The following is a 19,063-nucleotide window of genomic DNA, read 5'->3' as shown; positions in this document are numbered from 1 at the left end:
ATCTGGGCACAAGCAGAAACATTAACCTGCTCACTAAGCCAAAAGCCTCTCAAACTACAGTTTTATACACAGGCATGCTGCCGAAATTGCATCGAAGTCAACAGGGATCGATCAATTTAACTGTGTCAAGGCCATTCACAAAAAGCAGTCATCATCTGAACTGGCCCCAAGACAGCCTCTTTCTGCTGGATCAACTGAATATTGCCAACAATGGTAAAAGTCAAATCTTGAGTTATCCCCTAACAAGGGTTTTCAGTGAGGCATAATGACTTCTCCAACAGTATACAGCACCATAGGCGCATGCATGAGTTGTATCCAAAGGTGCGCAGGAATTTTTGCTGATGGAAATATTTGTTCTAGAATATTGCACAACAAAAATGAAACTACATCCCAATATATTTATCCACTTGTACAGCAAGTTGTACAGGCTGGGCAACTTCCTGCCCAACCAAAAGCATGAGAACAGTTATAGGACCTTCCTATTATATCACCGGATAAGCCTTTGTGTACATGTTTGCAGAACAGTGCCAATGGCCATTTTTCCAACCCTTGCTTGTGTTTTTCTTTTTCTTTTTTGGGGGGCATCCAACCAATTCTCTGTGACAGGGAGCCAAACATTCTCAATCTTTGTATGTGAAGACCTTAGACGCAAGCAAGCAAGCAAGCAAGCAAGCAAGCAAGCAAGCAAGCAAGCAAGCATCACAGCTAGTTAAAGTAACTGCTGGATACAAAATAATTGCCTGAACTAAATTACCGTATTTTTCGCCGTATAGGACACACTTTTCCCCCTCCAAAAATGAAGGGGAAATGTGTGTGCTTCCTATTGGGCGACTGGAGGCTTTCGCTGAAGCCTGGAGAACGAGAGGGGTCAGTGCGCACCGATCCCTCTCACGCCCCAGGCTTCGGGCAGATATCCGCAAGCCTGGGGAGCCCGGCGGGAGTTCCCACCGGGCTCCCTAGGCTTGCGGATAGCAGCCTGTTCTGGGGGCTGGGGTCGGGGGAAGCTCAGGCTTCCCCCGCTCCAGCCCCGCACCTGGGGGGGAAATAATTCCCCCACCTTTATTTCCCCCCAAAAAACTAGGTGCGCCCTATGGGCCGGTGCGCCCTATAGGGCGAAAAATATGGTACTAAAGGGTGATCTTGGATACAGATTCTAAAAGAAAGAACTCTTCCCATTTTAGCCATATTAACATAAATTTGGATGGAACACCGCTTGTGGAAGAGGACAGACGGCTGTTTCAGCTTCCCTTCTTTCTGCAGACCACTCTGCCACCTAAAAAACATGCTCCAGGCAGTCTGAGGGAATGGCAAGGGAGGCTGCAGGGGGGGAAATCACCAAAAACGACTTCTCTTTCTATTAGCTGAACCTTCCAGAGAATGCAAACTCTATTCATGAATGAAGGGGGTTCTCCTAGTCATTCCCACTGGGAATGTTTAGTCTGTCAACCTACTGTTGGACATTATTGCCATTCACCCCAGAAAATCAACACAAGAACTGGAAAAATAAGAAGTATTCAACTAGATCAATTTTTGGTGGTAAAGAAATGAAAAAGTTCTAGTGCTGCCAAGAGCACCTTACATTGAAAACATGCCTTCTCACTGAACAATTCTGGTTGAAACTGACAGACAACAACAACTACTTGGGTAGTACATGGCTTTGCTTAGTAGAGTGGCTGGGGTAACTCAGCCGGATGGGTGGGGTATAAATAACATTATTATTATTATTATTATTATTATTATTATTATTATCATCATCATCATCATCATCATCATTATCTCATCAGTTCTGCTTCATGTGACTCATAGTGCAAAAGAATGTGCTCTTTCTCAAATTCAAAAGAACAAATTAGTAGCTGTAACAACAGTGCATGCATTGTGTACATCATCAATGCAAACAAGTCACTATGCATTCCTGAGGCACAAAGTGTTATGAAACAATCTCATTACAAACAAAAAAAATACGTAAATTTGTTTCTTACCTATAGGATAGCCCAGTGCAAAGTCATTGCTCTGAGTAGCAAAAATAGGAAACAGTCCAGCTCTGCTAAACCGCCTTTCAGGAGTAGCTATCAACAGTGTTAAAATGCAGACCAAGAAGAACACTGATGCTTTGGCAACAAGGATGCTGTATAAGAAGGACCAATTCACGTTGGAAAAATTCAGTACAACCATGTTTTTGAACAATAAAGCTGGGAGTGCAAAACAGGAGACAAAGTTTCCAAGTCCTTTGGCCTGAGTTGATGTGATTATGTTAACTCTTCCAGCTATATATCCACAAAGGATTATGCCAAAGCATTGTAACAAGGCTGGGAAAAGCTTACTTATTGACATAGAAGGAGAATTGCTGGTGAAGTTCAGCTGGTACCCAAATCTGCCTGAAAGCAGATTCGACATATTGGCTGAAGAAGAGAGATTCTTTGTGCTGACGTACGTGTAAATATCCATATTCATTCAGCGCTTCTGAAAACGTAGCATGTGGATTCTGATCTGTAAAACAAGGAAGGCAGCGTTCATTACTGTATTGCAGTGAGATTGAGAAAGCCCCTCACATCGCAGTAAAATGGAACAGAAACAGGAACCCTAAAAGGGAACTGGAAGTAGGAGTCAAGGCCAATAGGGAGCTGAAATAAATATTATTCCGTTGAAAGAAAAGATAAGATAGCACATCTAAAGAACTGTTATCCTTAAGCAAGATAACACAACTTCTCCATAAGAAAAAAAATGTTTGTCTAGATTTTATTTATGTTAAAATACCAAAACATGATTTTCAGAAGTTTATTTTTTCTTCTGTTTTCCTATAATCAAACTATTTCAGCAAGTTTTATTATTTCAATCATTTCTAGGTTTGATGTCAGGCCACTGAAGCTTGCCATATTGAAGAATCAAAATCGATGGGTGCAGGGAGAAGGACTCTGGATTTCATTAGCAACGGAAGCCATAATACAATAATTTGTCATGCAATCAGTGTAGAGATAAGACCGTTTATCACATCATAATGGGAACTGGTCATCCAGTTCCAATGGAGTCGCAGTATCGGCAAGATCTTCCCTCACAGAAAATGCAGGAAACTTGCCATTCCCATGATGCACCTGGCTGGCTAGATGCTATTATAAGCTGCTGCAGATGGGCAAATTGTGCTTCTCTCAGCCTAACTGCCATGTCACTGTTGTACGGGCAGTTCATTATACAGTGGCATGTTGGTGATCCAGAGGAGCAAAATAATATCACAGAAGATACAGAATGTTGAGGGTCGGGATTACCATCCAAGATAAAAAGGGTGGAGAGAGAGAAGAGGCCTGCTTGAGCCCCACAGGTCTGGATGGCACCAAGAACAGGAGTGTTCTTTTTAGTGCCTTAGGATGCCGTGCAACCGTTGTTGGTTGTTGTTTTTACAGGTCACCACTCGTTTCCTCTAATGGCCAATTCAGGTGGTAGAATGCCTATGAGTTTGAAGGCAAAACACATCCCACTTAAATGAAGATAGTGGTGTCTATGTATTTAGGGCACTCCTTGCATACATACATAAGGTTGTACAGTGGTACCTCAAGTTACATACGCTTCTGGTTACATACGCTTCAGGTTACAGACTCCGCTAACCCAGAAATAGTACCTCTGTTCAAGAACTTTGCTTCAGGATGAGAACAGAAATTATGCAGCGGCGGTGCGGTGGCAACGGAAGGTAAAGTGGTACCTCAGGTTAAGAACAGTTTCAGGTTAAGAACGGACCTCCAGAACAAATTAAGTACTTAACCCGAGGTACCACTGTATATACATAAGATTGTTACCTCGAGTTGAGAACTTTGCCCCAAGATGAGAACGGAAATTGTGTGCCGGCGGCACAGCAGCAGCAAGAAGCCCCATTAGCGAAAGCACACCTCTAGTTAAGAACAGTTTCAGGTTAAGAATGGACCTCCAGAACAAATTAAGTTCGTAACTAGAAGTACCACTGTATTTCTATTGTTTTACTTAATCTTGGGGGGCAGCTGTCCCCCTTTGGCTACACCATGTCAGCATTGTAGGCTGGAATCTTGAAGAGCACTCCTCTTAAGAGGTGTGGCTGCACCCCAAAATGTTGTAGCTGGTTCAGTTTGTATTCCCTATACAGTATAGGTGAATACAGTTGTACCTTGGTTTTTGAACAGCTTAGTTCTTGAACTTTTTGGCTGCTGAATGCCACAAACCTGGAAGTGACTGCTCTGGTTTGTGAACTATTTTTGGAAACCGAATGTCTGACGGGGCTTCCACGGCTTCCGATTGGCTGCAGGAGCTTCCTTAAGCCAATCAAGAAGCCGCGCTTTGGCTTCTGAACGTTTTGGAAGTCAAACGGACTTCCGGAATGGATTCCATTTGACTTCCAAGGTACGACTGTACTCAGGAATATGCAGATCAACTGTGCTTTGGAAGGATTCATGATTATGGGCAAAGCAGATTCTTGTGTAAACTGTGTAGGTCTGTCTGTATTTAGTTTTCATTGTGAAGAAAACTGTGGTGTTATTTGCATATTCACAAATAGTAACACAGTGATACCTCGGGTTAAGTACTTAATTCGTTCCAGAGGTCCGTTCTTAACCTGAAACTGTTCTTAACCTGAAGCACCACTTTAGCTAATGGGGCCTCCTGCTGCTGCCGCGCCACTGGAGCACAATTTCTGTTCTCATCCTGAAGCAAAGTTTTTAACCTGAAGCACTATTTCTGGGTTAGCAGAGTCTGTAACCTGAAGCGTATGTAACCCAAGGTACCACTGTATATATATTTTTTTTGGGGTGGGGGTGCTGATTGTTACAGAAAGGTGATCATTTCTGTCTCATTCTCATTTAAGATGTCTGTTAGGCCTTAATTTGGGTAACGTTGGGCAAATATCAAACTGAAACAAGATGCCCTAAAATGTTATCGTAAGCCAAGTGTACGAAATGTCAAAGAGGACAATGTTTCTACAACAAAAGAATCTTTGTAGATAAATTTATCTGCTATTTAATGGAAGATATACTGATTGAATGTAGCTTTTTCCAACCAAGCTGAAGTAAAATCTCTGTAGGAGGAAGCTCCTTTACCCTTTTGTTACCCTACTCAAGAGAGATTTTTTAAAGGCATAAATCAGGGGTCGGCAAACTTTTTTTCAGCAGGGGGCCAGTCCACTGTCCCTCAGACCTTGTAGGGGGCCGGACTATTTTTTTTGGGGGGGGGGGGGAATGAAAGAATTCCTATGCCTCACAAATAACTCAGAGATGCATTTTAAATAAATTTTTACATTCTACTCATGTATTTTTACATTCTACTCATGTAAAAATACGCTGATTCCCAGACACTCCGTGAACCGGATTTAGAAGGTGATTGGGCCGGATCCTGCCCCCAATCATACCCTGACACAAGACAGATAAAAAAGTGCTATTGTGAAGGTATTTTAATGTTTGAGGTGGTTAATAAAGGGGAGGGGGACCACAATAGCAGTCATCATAGGACCTCCCTCAAATTAAGCAATCTCAAATTTTATTAATTCAAAACTCTTAACAGTTCTTTGCCCATCATTGTTTCTCTGAAAGCATATACGTCACATGACAATACAAAAACGTTTATCTGAGATTTTTAAAAGAAATAAGTAACAAGAGAATAAAAAACATCTACAAAGCCTAACAATCATAAAAATATTATTCTCCCCAGATGGCAACAACCATCTTTAGACCCCTGGCTTGTATACAAATAGCACAGTCAAATGTTACAGAAGTCACACCTTTCACATAAAATTGTGTATTATCATATGAATTAAGTTCTCAGAAAGGCTCCTAACATTTGCACCCCAGATGTGAAGGGTTAACATTAATCTCTTTTACAAATAGGAGGCCTGAGTAAACATCAGGTTTCCTTACTAATTCTGTTGACAAAGCAAAGGTCTGACCTGCCCATTTTCATTCATTATGCCCTTATGAATCTAAGGTCCCAGTCGTCACTTAAGTCTTGCCAAAGGACAGGTGTGGAAGCAGACTGCTGCCAAGTTCTCCTACTGAATCTGCTTTCCTCCATGGTTGGTAAATATGGGGCAAGCCTCTCAGAGTCATGTTTTGTCCAAGGGACTGCCGGCCAGCAAGGTCAAATACAGTATACAAAGAATGCTACTGCCTATCTTTTTATTTCATTGTGGTGTCATCTTTTTTTAGCAGGAGGGAGGAAGACAGCTTTAACCTTCATGAAACAGCAGTCAGGGAGCAAACCTAAGAGCACAGCATAATGTAACTTCACCCCACCCCACCCCGGTTACCTAAGGTAAAGGTACCCCTGACCGTTAGGTCCAGTCATGGACGACTCTGGGGTTGCGCGTTCATCTCGCTCTATAGGCCAAGGGAGCCAGCTTTTGTCCGCAGACAGTTTCCAGGTCATGTGGCCATAATGACTAAGCCACTTCTGGCGAGCCAGAGCAATGCACGGAAACACCATTTACCTTCCCACCGCAGTGGTACCTATTTATCTACTTGCACTATGACATGCTTTTGAACTGCTAGGTGGGCAGGAGCTGGGACCGAACAATAGGAGCTCACCCCATCGCGGGGATTCGAACTGCCGACCTTCTGATCGGCAAGCCCTAGGCTCTGTGGTTTAGACCCAGCAAAGATAGGGCCACAGTAAGTCATCAGTGCCAAAAGGCCTAGTTGGTCAGACTACGACCAAATTCATATCCTCAATTGGCCATAAAAAAAACAAACCAGAGTGTTCAGTCAGTCACACTCTCATAGACTATTCTGCTTTACAAACCTAGCACAAGGATGATGATGTTATAATAATAATAATAATAATAATAATAATAATGGATGGGACTGAATTACAGATTTATATATATATATAAAAAAGGTTCACAACAGAAGCTAACAGTAGTTAGTATAAATACCAAACCTTCTGACGATTATTATTTTTTCTATTTTCGTTAATGGTAGTGCTTTAATAGTGGACCAACCAACAGGACAAATATTTTTGACCAGTCAAATGCAAAACACAAGGTGATCCATATTCTAAGCCAGCCAGCCGCCTCACTGCCTCTGCCCCCAAATAAACATAATGATTCCATTCCAGTAAAGATAATGGTTAAATTCCTATTTCTACTTTGCCACTCGAGAAAATAGGCTGAACTGAACTGGGCTGACAAAAACAACCACCCTAAAGAGATTTGCCAGTTCTATGCACTGTATCCAAACAGTGCCAATGGACCAGATGGTGATATGCTGTGATATTCACAAACAGCCCTGTTTATGATCAAGCATGCAAGTCTCACTGAAATCATGCCACATTAATAAATAAAACAAAACACCACCTAAATATCTGAAGTATAATATCACAATGCTATCAATATTATTTGTAGGGCTGCTGCCTAGTTAAGAAAGAATGGTTGATTGATTATATGAACTTTAATTGGCTGCCCAATTAAATCCCGATATGCAATCAAAGGAGAGTTCTAAAGAAAAATATGCTTGCTTCATTTTTAGATGAGGCACACATGCACCACTTCAAGCATATTGCCTCACATATAGGAAGGAATACTTGTCAAGGTGGTATATTGTTATACATCGTTTATGTAGCATCAAAAGCAGTCAAACATTTTAAAGTCTAAGACACTACCCTAAGACCAAGTAACTGCAACTGCAGTTGCAGTTTGGAAGAAGAGCTTAACAAAATATTTTACTGCACGTTAACACCACAGTTATGACTAAATGCTGCAATTATACCTCCAAAGTGGTGAAAAACACCTACTCAACCCACCAAAAAATCATCAGCTGATTTAAATAAGAACAGGATGCACCTAACTTTCCGTCGACTTTAAGAAAACTCATGTTTCCCCTTATATGTAAAAGGGGGAACCGATATTCACCATCACCTTATGGAACCAGATACCCAGCTGTTCTCTTCTTGCAAAAAAAGAAAAGAAAAGAAACACCTCTTCGGTTGGTTTCAAACGCAGATAGGGCGATTTAAAGAGAAACCACACAAATGCATTGTAAATTGTCCCCCACAGCCCACGACTTCGCTTATCCGGTTTGCAACGCGCGAAAAGGCGGGCCGAGATGCAAACCGCTGCCGGGCTGCGATTACTTGATTTAAAGGGAAAGGGCCGCCGCCAATCCGCCCGCGGCAAACGCCTTGCACCCACCCCGAAAGACGCGCCGCAGCCAATGGGAGCCTGTTTACCAGAGAGGGCGATTTGCTGGTGGAGAGTTTGAGCCAGACGCGGCGGCCCTCGCGGACAAACCCGAAGGGGAGACCCCTCAACGCAGGCGCAACACGCAACCACATGGCATCCTGAACCTGAGGGCAGGAGTCGCCCCACAATTGCACCGACCCCAATAAAAGCCGTGCACACAGACACGTCCCAGAAACCCCGTAAATGCAAAGTCACCTGGCAAATGCAAAGTCATACAGACCCAAGTCTTTGCGCGCTGGCTCTTTTGGGATTGCTTTACTTTGGGGCGGTCCCGCTGGGTAATAATAACAACAACAACAACAACAACAATAATAGTAGTAGTAGTAGTAGTAATAATAATAGTATGGTCCTAGGTGTTCGCAGGGGGCTCTGCTTCCAGCCTCCCCTCCCCCAGCTCTCTCAGTCTCCCATTGCCCTCGTAGCAGTGGCCGTCTTCCGAGGTGAACCTGGCGCGGCGTGTGCAGAGGCGAGCATGGTCTCCCCCCTGTTGCTGTTTGGGAGCAGAGACAAGGCGCGGGCGAGCAGCGGGGGTTACGAAAGAAGGAAGGAAGGGGGTCCCCTTTCCCTCGTTTACCTGCCTTCGCCCTACGGCGGCTGCAGCAGCAACGGCAGGCAAAGCAAGGCGGGCATCTCCGGCCCGCGTCGGGGAGCAACGTGCGTGGGACAGAGCCGGCGGCGCGTGAGCTCAGCGCAGAGGCGGGCCTGCCCGCCAAAACCCGCCCCGCCGCGTCCAAGGCGGAAAAGGCTGTTTTTAAGATGGCGGCGGCAGCAGCTGCTGCTGTGTTTTCTGTTGTTGCTGCTGCTGCTGCAGTAAAAAGCAAACCAGAGGCCTTGGAGATTCGCGCCGCGCAGCAGCCGCTCGCTCGCCTCCAGGCGACTTGGCGTCTTTTCACAAGAGCTCTCTGGTTTAGTTGGCCAAATGAAGGTGTGTTTTTTTTCTACGGAAGGAGCCGCCTTGGGCTGCACGCGCTTTTCTCTGAGGGGGGAAAAAGTCCCGTTTTCTTTAGGTAACCCGCTTCTTGGGAAACACCCGCAACCTCACGGCAGCACAGGGTTGTCGGAACGGTGAGGAGGAGCCCCGAGCTCCTTCGAAGAAAAAAGGCCCAGAAATATAATAAGTAAATAAAAGCACATGGCTTCTCCCTCCCCCACTCACAAAGGATCATGGGAACTGTAGTTTAAGGTCTCTGGGAATTGTAGCTTTGTGAGGGGTCAACGACTGGATTCCCAGAGGCTTTAGATCAGTGGTTCCCAACCTTTTTGGGGGGCCATGCCCCACCTAAACATCTCTAAAATCTTGATGCCTCCCCCCACCCTGACATATACCTAATTCTTATTCAAAAAGTGAACTATTCACGTGGAGGAAGCTTAAAAGGCCCTTCACTGTTAATAACTCATTCTCGAACTGCCCCTCTTAAAAATCAAATTGCCCCCTTGTGGGAATCACAGCCTTAGATTAAATGAGCCAACAGCCTGTGTTCACCAGAAACCCCTAAATTTATGGGCTATGAGTGTCTTAAATCTTTACCCCTATTTTCAATGCTTTTTTCTGGAGGTACTCAAGGGTAACTCTACTGCAACGCCTTTTTCTGGAAGAAAAGCACTTATTTGGGATGCCCTTTTAAGAATTCACATTCTTCTGCTAAAGCGCTAGGATATTAGCTCTCTAGTATAGAAACGAAGAAAGTGCTTTATAGGCAGAAGCACACAGGATGAAGGAAGTGGCAGCATCTGCCCACCACAGCATCCCTTTATGGATGGAAGGGAGATGGACAGAGAACATCCCTCTCCCAACAGCCAGATTGCTGCTACTAGTTAAGAAAGGGGCTTGGGGGCCTTCTGACCCCTTGCTTACCAATCTCTGTCCTCTGCAGATCCAACGTGGCAGCCCTTGTGTGGCGGGGTGAGAGGTGAGGAAAATCCCCCAGTTCTCCAGATCCGACTCTGGCCCTCATTTGCCCTGCATACCATAGCCTGCGTACCATAGTAGGCAAATGACTTTCTGTGAAATGCATTATGCAAAGCACAACCAGGTTTTTGTTTTGTTTTTTTAAAAAGACGCTAATATTCTGATAGGTATTAGGAAGGCTGCTATAGGTGTGACATTAACAGAGATAAGCTACTTAAATAAGGATCTGGGCAAAAAAAATTGAGAGGAAGAGAGACTGAACGGGGCATTACATATGGAGAAGGCCGGTGGTTTCTGCAAATGAATACCAGCATTTGGGTAGAATAAGAACGTCTCCTAAGATTTAGTTAAATTAAATCTAGATTTAATTTAAATCATCCAGTAAATTTAATTTATTGCATTTTTAACCATGTGTGGATCCATTTGGTATTGACAGCTCAATATCCAAACTGTCCTGGATCTCTATCCTGCGGCTTTATATATAGGCAAGTTGGTGATTTTGATGTAGTGGTTTGGATAAAAAGTGCCCTCTAGTGCTGAGCTGTCAATTTACAATTTTATTTACCCAAGTAAAGATTCAAGAGACATGTCAAGTTCCTCATGGGGGGAAGCCTCATATTCATCTTTAAACTCTGTGTATGATCTAACCCCACTTTTAGTTTAAAAAGACTATTATTCATAATACAGAAGAAATCCCTCCACAGGAGCTTATAGGAATTGTCGGATTCATCTACATGTATCTACAGGGATCCGTGATACAGGATGTGAGTGGGCCAGCCGACATGCTTACCATAATTACAATCCACATGGCTGGCTACTATACAGCAGGCAACAGCAGTCTTGTCGTTCACTTTAGTGCCGAGGTGCAATCAAGAGGAAGTTCAGCATATTTAAGACCCCATTGAAAATAGTATTTGAACATGGCTAATTTTTTTTGAGATTGCACCTTTGCAGGATCAATGTAAAATGATTCCAATAAAGAAGAGTCGTCAGATCACATAGACTGTATCCTAAATACACACACACACACAGGCACACAACAAATACAGTTCCATCTGACAAAACAGTTGCTCCAATTTTATTTTTATTTTTGCTTTGGACAGACACAAGTTTATTTGTTACCTGGTTTCTCACAATTTGAGTCACAGTGATAACATATTTTAAGATATGCATGTTAATAACACAAAGCAAAGTCAAATAAAAAAAAATCTTATTTACATTATGGGCATTGTTTTACTCTAATACACCTGTGCAATCTCATATATAAAAAAGTGGTGAGTATGTATTATATCAGAGGTTTCCAAACTTTTCATGTTGGTGACAACATTTTTTAGGCATGCATCATTTCACGACACAGTAATTCAGTTTTACTAGTAAACAAGAGGTTAAAGTAAAGAACCCCTTTCCAGTCCCGGGAGGAGCATGGGGAACATTTAGAAAGCTCTGTATTATATAATGGAACTTGCTCTGTAAGTTCACAATCCATTTGATTCATTCTCTCACATATAAAAACATCTGTAGGGTTTAAAACTTTTGCTCATTTTAAGACCTCGGTCTTAAACTCATTCATTTGGAAATTGTTTTGATCTATGTAACTTGCCTGAATATACATACCAAAAAGAGTATTTTAACAAGTCTTACTGAAATCCAAAATATTTCTATACAGTGGGCTTCAGGGTTAGATGTTAAGACAACCAATGGGAAAAGAGATGGGGCTCAAACACTACACCATATATAAAGTACAATTTTATATTTGAAATTCTGGGGGCTGTGGGAACATGATCTAATTTTTGTTGTTGTTTTAAAAAAGACAGCAGCCATTTGGATATTTTAAAAGTGGCTTTTAAGTAGCAGTAAGGCACCACTGGGAAGAATCATTTGCTTTCTGTTGTTTGATCATTGTACATAGTCAAATAAATATTTACTCTAAAATAGCTATAATAAAATGATATGCTAAACTTCAAAATGCTGCTTCTATCCATGTATCTGGTGAAAGAAAAAGAAATATGCTTTACACCAAACAAGTCCTATTATTGTTTTTCCTTTGAAGTATTTCCTGACAATACTTAACATATACACACACACCAAGGAAGATTCCTATTGGAGAGAAAGTGCTAAAATGTTATCCTCTGAGGAAGACGGAAGCTCCAGGTTTTGCTTCTCTCTCTAAAAGGCCACGTTGCATTCTAAATGCCAAGGCTTTGGTTAGAATTTCAGATAATATCGCATGGGAATTAATTTGCCAATGGTACAGACAATTGGCAGGATCAAATGAAATCACATCACAGAGTTTCTAAATACCATAATCCTGAGAGTTTCTGAGTGGACGTTGTTTGTAAAATAACCAGGTTTTAACCACTGCATGTTTATTCCTTCATTTGTCTGCCCTCTTGACACCTTTGCTTTTCATTACATGGCTGTTCCTTGCTGTCAAGTTTTTTCACTGCAAAGATCCAGACTCACTAGCTGAAGAACACAGCTCCAGAACTTCACTCACTCAATGAATAATCCATTGGCAGCAACAAGGAGTAGATAATGCAACCATCTCCACTCTATTGCATAACCAAATTTCTAACCTGAGCGATCAGTTGAAAGCAGTATCGTCAATTTCTCTCTGCCATCTTTAATCAACATATTCAAAGAGGGAATTTGCTCTTAAATCAGCTTACACAAAATGTACAGCTTCCGGAGCATTTTTTAAAATTATTTTTTAAAATCCCCACTGTAAAACTTTGTACTTCATTTGTTCTTCGGAAGGCTAAAGTGTTCCATTCCAGGAACAAAAACGTAATAATTTAACATTTTACATCCTGCTTTAAAAAAAATAATAACACACACAATACTAATTGAGCTGAAACGGGAACTGTTAATTAATACTGCATATATGTAAAGGATTGTTAAGTGCATAGGAAAAGAGTCTGCTGAAAAATCCATTATTATTGTAGACTATGCTTGATCCCAAAAGGTATTGCAAGATGTTGCTGTGCTTATGGCTGAAAAAAAGTCCTTCCAATTTTGCAACGAGACCTGTGTGGGTGGAATCTTTGGGTCCCTGAATATATTCAACTGCAAGGATTCCATCACAAGGGTGGGCTCATGGAATGCACCTCAACATAAGACCTAAAGCTACGCAATAACTTTTTTTTCCTTTTAATGAAAAAGAGTCATAAAAAAGCTTTTACATACATATTTCTGTACACACAGATTGTAAATGCAAAGCAATGTTTCTCCATCCTAAAGCTCCAGCCTGCTTTATTTATCATCAATGGGAATGCACATAGTCTAAAGTAGTGGCTTCCTAACAGATCACTTGATAATTGCTGTAGGTCTTGGCAGACCTCTTGATTATTATTATTTCCCTGTTGTAGCAACTGTAATGAGCAATTGCAATTGCAGTGTGAGCTTTAGTTGTATTTTTATGGCTTGTTTTATTTCTTATATTGTACTTTACTATTATTACCATCTGAATTCCATTAAATTCAAATTGTAAGTGTTCTTCACAGACATGCACAGACCACCTGAATGAAGCTCATGGACCACCACAGTTTGGGAACCTCTGGTCTAAAGCAAAGTGCAACCTTGGCTGCACCATTGTGAATATTTCTGAGTTCCTTTTCAAATCTTCCCCAAAGATCTAAGTATACTTTTCATGTGCATCTCTAAGGAAATCTTGCTCCAACTGTCCCACCACAACTTAACTTTGGATATTATTATACTATAATCTTCCATCTTCCCACTTTTTCATTCATAACATCACCAGAAAAATCATCCTTTCGTCTCCAATTTGCATAGTAATGTGTACAAGAGAGCCATCTTCAGAGCTTCCATAAATAGTCATTCCATTCTCAATCATGTTCCAATTAAGAACCACATTTCTCTCATGTGTACAAAGGTGAATTGGTTGTGAAAGAGTAAATGCACTTATCAACTGTCAGAATGACAAGAAAATTCCTGCGAAAAGTAATGAAATTTTGCAACAAAGCTGTAACTTTAAAATGCTGTCCAGCTGTTTTGCACCTCATGGAAAGGAAAAAGCTTGTAACAGGTCAACCAAATGTCTCTTGCTGACACTTCCTGCTTGCAGCTAGATGCTTGATTAACAGCTGCCACATCAAAGGAGAGGGGAGTGTCTTCAGCACACAGGAGCCAAATAAAAAAATCTTTTCATAGCTAAGAACAGTTCCAATGGTACCATGAAAGAAATGGAAGCTCAGGGCAGAGGTGTTAGCAGAAAGCCACAGAAAGAGTCCTATTAGCATCTATTGTTGCTTATGTACACTAACTTTGAATATTTGCCTTGCATAGTTCAAAGGAGAGAGCTTTACAACGATTCGTTTTGCAGAACCACCAATTCAGAAACCATGGGGTAAAACTCACCCCAGAGGAAAAGCCCAACAGCATAACTGTTAGCAAAAGAAGAAGTTAACTTCCAAGATGACAATGACACCTTGAATCCTGTTGTTTTGTAGCACCTACAAGCCCCAAATTCTTTTTTCTTCTTCTTCCAAAATATGAAACTCCACCAATCCAGCTGTTTGGCTAGAAGACACCCCAGTTTCCAATGCTGAAAAGTCGACCTGCAAGATCTTAGCTGTTTTGATTTTTTAAAAAATAAAGAAAATGGAGATCTCTGAGCACACAGTCCCTGCCTCTGGGGCAGGAAGGGAGGACCTGTGTACACAGTATTTGGTTGTAGACACCTCCCTCCAGCTAGATTTACATGCTTGGAAGCCTGCTTCCATGCACGCACTGCCCTGAATTGTGACATAGGCATTTTCGGTGGATTTGTTAAAAGTTGCTACTGATGCTTTGGCAAACACAGAGCAACATTCTTTTGGTCTCTGAAGGACTACAATTCATTAAAGTTTTAGCAGATTGCCTGAGAGAGAGTAAGAATGTCACACACAATGAATCCCAACTCTTTCCAGAGACGGAATGTATTAAAAGTTGTGCCATGTAGTTCTTCCCCCCTACCTCTAATCGTCAAACTAATTTGATCAATTTGATCAGTAATCTCAGACAAGACTGCAATTTGGGGGGGGGGAAGTGCTACGAATCATATTTATCATGGAAAGAAGGTTGTCAAGGAAGCTATGCTTCAGGTTAATGTAACAGAGACTTGAATTTTGTAAAATGTTATTGTCCCGCACTACAAGACAAGCTGAAAGTCTTGGCTCTTTTTGATGGTACTGGCAAGACTTGGACTGAGCTCCAAAATGTGATCTATACAGTCCCCACTATGCCTTGCAAGACAGTTTTCAAGGTAACAATAGTAATAATAATAATAATATACCACTCCCCCAATACTAAGCACCTTATTGGAACCAAGTCCCCATTAATTTCAAAGTAACTTAAAATCCCCATCAATGGGGATTTGGATTACAGTTCACAAAATCTTTGATTTGTAGAACCAAGGTGGAAATCGGCAGGAATAACCTGAGCAGGATTCTGACAGCTTGATCTGAAAATGATACCGAGAGTGGGATTCCCCAGCCCCCCCCAAAAAAAGTGCGGCATGAAAGGAAACCTTTTGACAAGACTGCTGGGTTCAAGGGAAATTTCAGAAAAGCAGTCACATCCCCAAAGAGGTCAACAGCCCCACTTCACCTTGGAATAGGTGGAAGTGGCGGAGCACCTCTTTCTCTACGACTGGATCCACCTAAAAGGCAAAAGAAAAGAGATTTCACCTTATTTTTTTATTCACTGAAACTTATGCTCAAGATATTCAGTTAAAACATCCCCGTTCAATTTTTTAAAAACTCTTCTGTTATTCATTGAAGTAGTATTGCATGGATATGAACAATACAAAAATATTTTATGTCGTAATTACATGTAGCTGTTACGAACATGTGGCTAGCTAGCCTCCAAGATTGTTCATATATACATGGGGGGCGGGGGGAGTTGTTTATTTCAAACTGATAATAGTATGGCACCCGTATCATTGCCCAAAGATGCGGGCATTCATTTTTAAAAGACACATTGCTGGTCAGGTGGGTTTTGAAGAGTTTTCCAGCACCACAAAAACTTGCAAAAAGGAAAAACGGCAAAAAAGAGAGAACACCTGCACGAATGAGAAACAATACTTATTTATTTTTGGTACTGTTTTCAAGTCTAAGAAAATCCACTACAGTTATACCTCGGGTTACAGACGCTTCAGGTTGTGTTTTTTTGGGTTACGGACCGCCGAAACCTGGAAGTACCGGAAGGGGTTACTTCCAGGTTTCGGCAGTCGCGCCTGCGCAGAAGCGCTAAATCGCGCTTTGCACAGAAGCACCAAATGGCAGCATGTGCAGACGCGCAGCTGCAGCTTGTGAACGCTGCGGGTAGTGAACGTGCATCCCGCACAGATCACGTTTGCAACCCAAGCGTCCACTGTATCTACTCCAACCTAATTTTAATGAAAAATGTAAACTGCACATGGCCTGGCTCACACCACATGCTAAACCACATAGCTTAGCAAGACCATGCAAACTGGTGGACTCCTGGAGAGGAGGAGCTTACACCCATTTTGGCTCTCCCCAGTCCTTTTTGCTACTATGCTAAGATAAACCATGGTTTGACTTAGCATATTATCCAAAAGCAGAAAGCTTGGACATCACCTTGCCAACAAAGGTCCGTATAGTTAAAGCTATGGTTTTCCCAGTAATAATGTATGGAAGTAAGAGTTGGAACATAAGGAAGGCTGAACGCCGAAGAATTGATGCTTTTAAATTATGGTGCTGGAGGGGACTCTTGAGAGTCCCATGGACTGCAAGAAGATCAAACCTATCCATTCTTAAGGAAATCAGCCCTGAGTGCTCACTGGAAGAACAGATCCTGAAGCTGAGGCTCCAATACTTTGGTCACCTCATGAGAAGAGAAGACTCCCTGGAAAAGACCCTGATGTTGGGAAAGATGGAGGGCACAAGGAGAAGGGGGCGACAGAGGACGAGATGGTTGGATAGTGTTCTCGAAGCTACCAGCATGAGTTTGACCAAACTGCGGGAGGCAGTGGAAGACAGGAGTGCCTGGCGTGCTCTGGTCCACGGGGTCACAAAGAGTCGGACACGACTAAACGACTAAACAACAACAACATTATCCAAACTGGGACTCATGTTTAAGGCCTCCTCTCATCACCGTAAGCTAATACAGATTTGGGAAAGGGAAATGTTTTCAGAGGGAAAGCTGACTAAAGTCGCCCCTTTTCCCCTTCTGTTCATGGAAGCCTCTTCTAGATCAGAGAGCCTTTCATGAGTGGAAGGACACAACTAAATACAGTCCAAAGCCATTAAATACAGGGTCTAGGAGTACCCCTCTGTGTTCACTTGTGCAATTTAGGTGTGTCATTTAATAACATGAACGATCTTTCACACGTACGTAGTGATTTCTGAGTGCTCAAAGCCCTTTTTATATAACCTCCGTGATCGCTCCCCAAATGCTCTGCTACCAAGCACCTCGTGAAAGAATACTTACTTCTGTTGTCATTCCTTGCTAGTTTACTGGGGTAGCTTTTGCTCATTGGCACATACGGCTCTGGAGGTGGCAGGTCAGACATGGGATGGAAGGAAAATCTGCTCTCCCACTCATCTGGAGAAAACACAACAATAGCAGGCTTTGTAGAACTTTCTGCAATGTCATATTATACATAGGCGACCGCCAAAACCTGGGCATCGAGGCTCAGGGTTGAATCCAGCACACCTTAGCTGCGCACCTGTGTTTTCAGGGGAGTGCAATCCCAACCACCATGGGGTTGAATCTCTATTTCCTGATCCATGCCTTTTGACTGACCAGGAACACTTCTGTCTTGCCGGGAATAAGTTTTAATTTCATCCAGTCTGCTACTGACACCAGACACTGAAATAGCACTGAGAAAGCTTCCTCAGATTTAGATGGAAAGGAGAGAGGGAGATGGGTGTCATACACTGAACCCCAAAATTCAGGACCACCTTTCTTAAAAGAGCAGGGGGGTGGGGAGGGACAGGACAGAACCTTGAGGAACACTACAGGCCAACAGCCAAGCATTGAACCTGAGTCCACCACATTTTGGACCAGAGCCACTGTAAAGCAGGCCTCCAAATCTCATCCCAGTGCAGTGGCCCTGAAGGATACAGGCCTTTTCTGCAGTGGCTCCCCATTTGTGCAATGCTCTCCGCAGGGAGGTTTGCCTGGTGCCTTTGATATACATTTTTTGGTTGCTAGGCGAAAACGCCCCTCTTAAAGAAGACCTTTGGTTGATTGTCACCCAATGCCCCTTTGAAATGTGCTGGGGGCAGTTATTGGGTTGTTTTTGTTTTTATTGTGTATTTTGTGTTTTTATATTGTAATTTTATCCTGTGAACTGCTCTGAAGCCTGTGGGTATAGGGCGGTATACAAATTTAATCGGTAAATAATAATAATACAACACCAAATAAAAAAGATAGGGAAAAAAGCATTGCTAACTAAAAGTGCTCATCTGCATTAACGCAAAAAGGACACACACATTCTACTCCACCCAACTAAAAGATGGGAGTTCTCCAGGGGCCCCCGATTTGATTTGTGCTACCTCATACAAATCCTGCTTCACTTCTGACAAGCCAAAAATCTGTCCAAGACATCCCACTTGACTTCAGGATTCATCCGAATCTGGTGCACACCCCTAGTACCTTTCTACAGTACCTGGGACCCAAGCAACATTCTTGCAGTGTTGGTGTTATCAGAATGTCATCACTCGCAAGCGTGTGGGAAGGTCTCCTTAAAATCCTTGCAGTTAGCTAAGTCTTCTTCAAAAGGTAGGTACTTGAGTAAAAACAGCATTACAAATGATCTATGATTTTTTAACTGGCACAGGAACCAGCCTGCTCTATTTTAAGAATTAAGAACTACCTCAATTTTGGTAACAAATTATAAAACGTTTGCACTGAAGCATTAAACAGTCGTTGAGCTCCCCACCCATCCCACCCCCTGCAAGAACGTCTCAAAAAGTTGCTGAGCTTGTTTTTGGGAGAGCACGGAC

At 42.4% G+C, this 19,063-nt stretch overlaps 2 protein-coding genes and 1 long non-coding RNA gene across 12 annotated transcripts in view; 1 reads left to right on the top strand and 2 right to left on the bottom strand.

Moving 5' to 3' along the window:
- Positions 1-8,828, bottom strand: part of GPR155 (G protein-coupled receptor 155) — a 36,420-nt gene extending 27,592 nt beyond the window's left edge. For 2 of the 4 annotated variants that reach the window (XM_083707131.1, XM_083707129.1), the window contains exons 1-2: positions 8,757-8,828; positions 1,980-2,487 (exon numbers count right to left, since the gene is read on the bottom strand). In XM_083707131.1, coding sequence (XP_083563257.1) covers positions 1,980-2,451 — 472 coding nt within the window. In that variant the 5' untranslated portion in view covers positions 2,452-2,487; positions 8,757-8,828. Of the gene's footprint in view, positions 1-1,979; positions 2,488-7,852; positions 8,076-8,756 lie in introns of those variants that run through there. The other 2 variants (XM_083707132.1, XM_083707130.1) reach the window with 2 other exon arrangements.
- Positions 8,829-9,064: 236 nt separating this feature from the next.
- On the top strand, positions 9,065-11,088 carry LOC310833689. Of its 2 annotated transcripts, XR_014558883.1 has the most exons (3): positions 9,114-9,189; positions 10,057-10,092; positions 10,796-11,088. It is a non-coding gene; the product is annotated as an uncharacterized lncRNA (long non-coding RNA). The 2 variants fall into 2 exon arrangements; XR_014558882.1 differs by lacking the exon at positions 10,057-10,092 and having other exon boundaries at positions 9,065-9,189.
- Positions 11,089-11,158: 70 nt separating this feature from the next.
- The window catches only part of WIPF1 (WAS/WASL interacting protein family member 1), a 59,574-nt gene continuing 51,669 nt past the window's right edge, over positions 11,159-19,063 (bottom strand). For all 6 annotated transcript variants that reach the window (XM_083710523.1, XM_083710528.1, XM_083710524.1 and 3 more), the window contains 2 exons: positions 17,544-17,657; positions 11,159-15,750 (listed from right to left, as the gene is read on the bottom strand). In XM_083710523.1, the coding sequence (XP_083566649.1) occupies positions 15,695-15,750; positions 17,544-17,657 (170 nt within the window). In that variant the 3' untranslated portion in view covers positions 11,159-15,694. The remainder of the gene's footprint in view (positions 15,751-17,543; positions 17,658-19,063) is intronic.

This window comes from Podarcis gaigeae (genome assembly GCF_964106915.1).
Source record: "Podarcis gaigeae genome assembly, chromosome: 1".
NCBI lineage: Eukaryota > Metazoa > Chordata > Lepidosauria > Squamata > Lacertidae > Podarcis > Podarcis gaigeae.
Note: the sequence above shows the minus strand (reverse complement) of the source record. Positions and strands in the feature narration are given on the sequence as shown.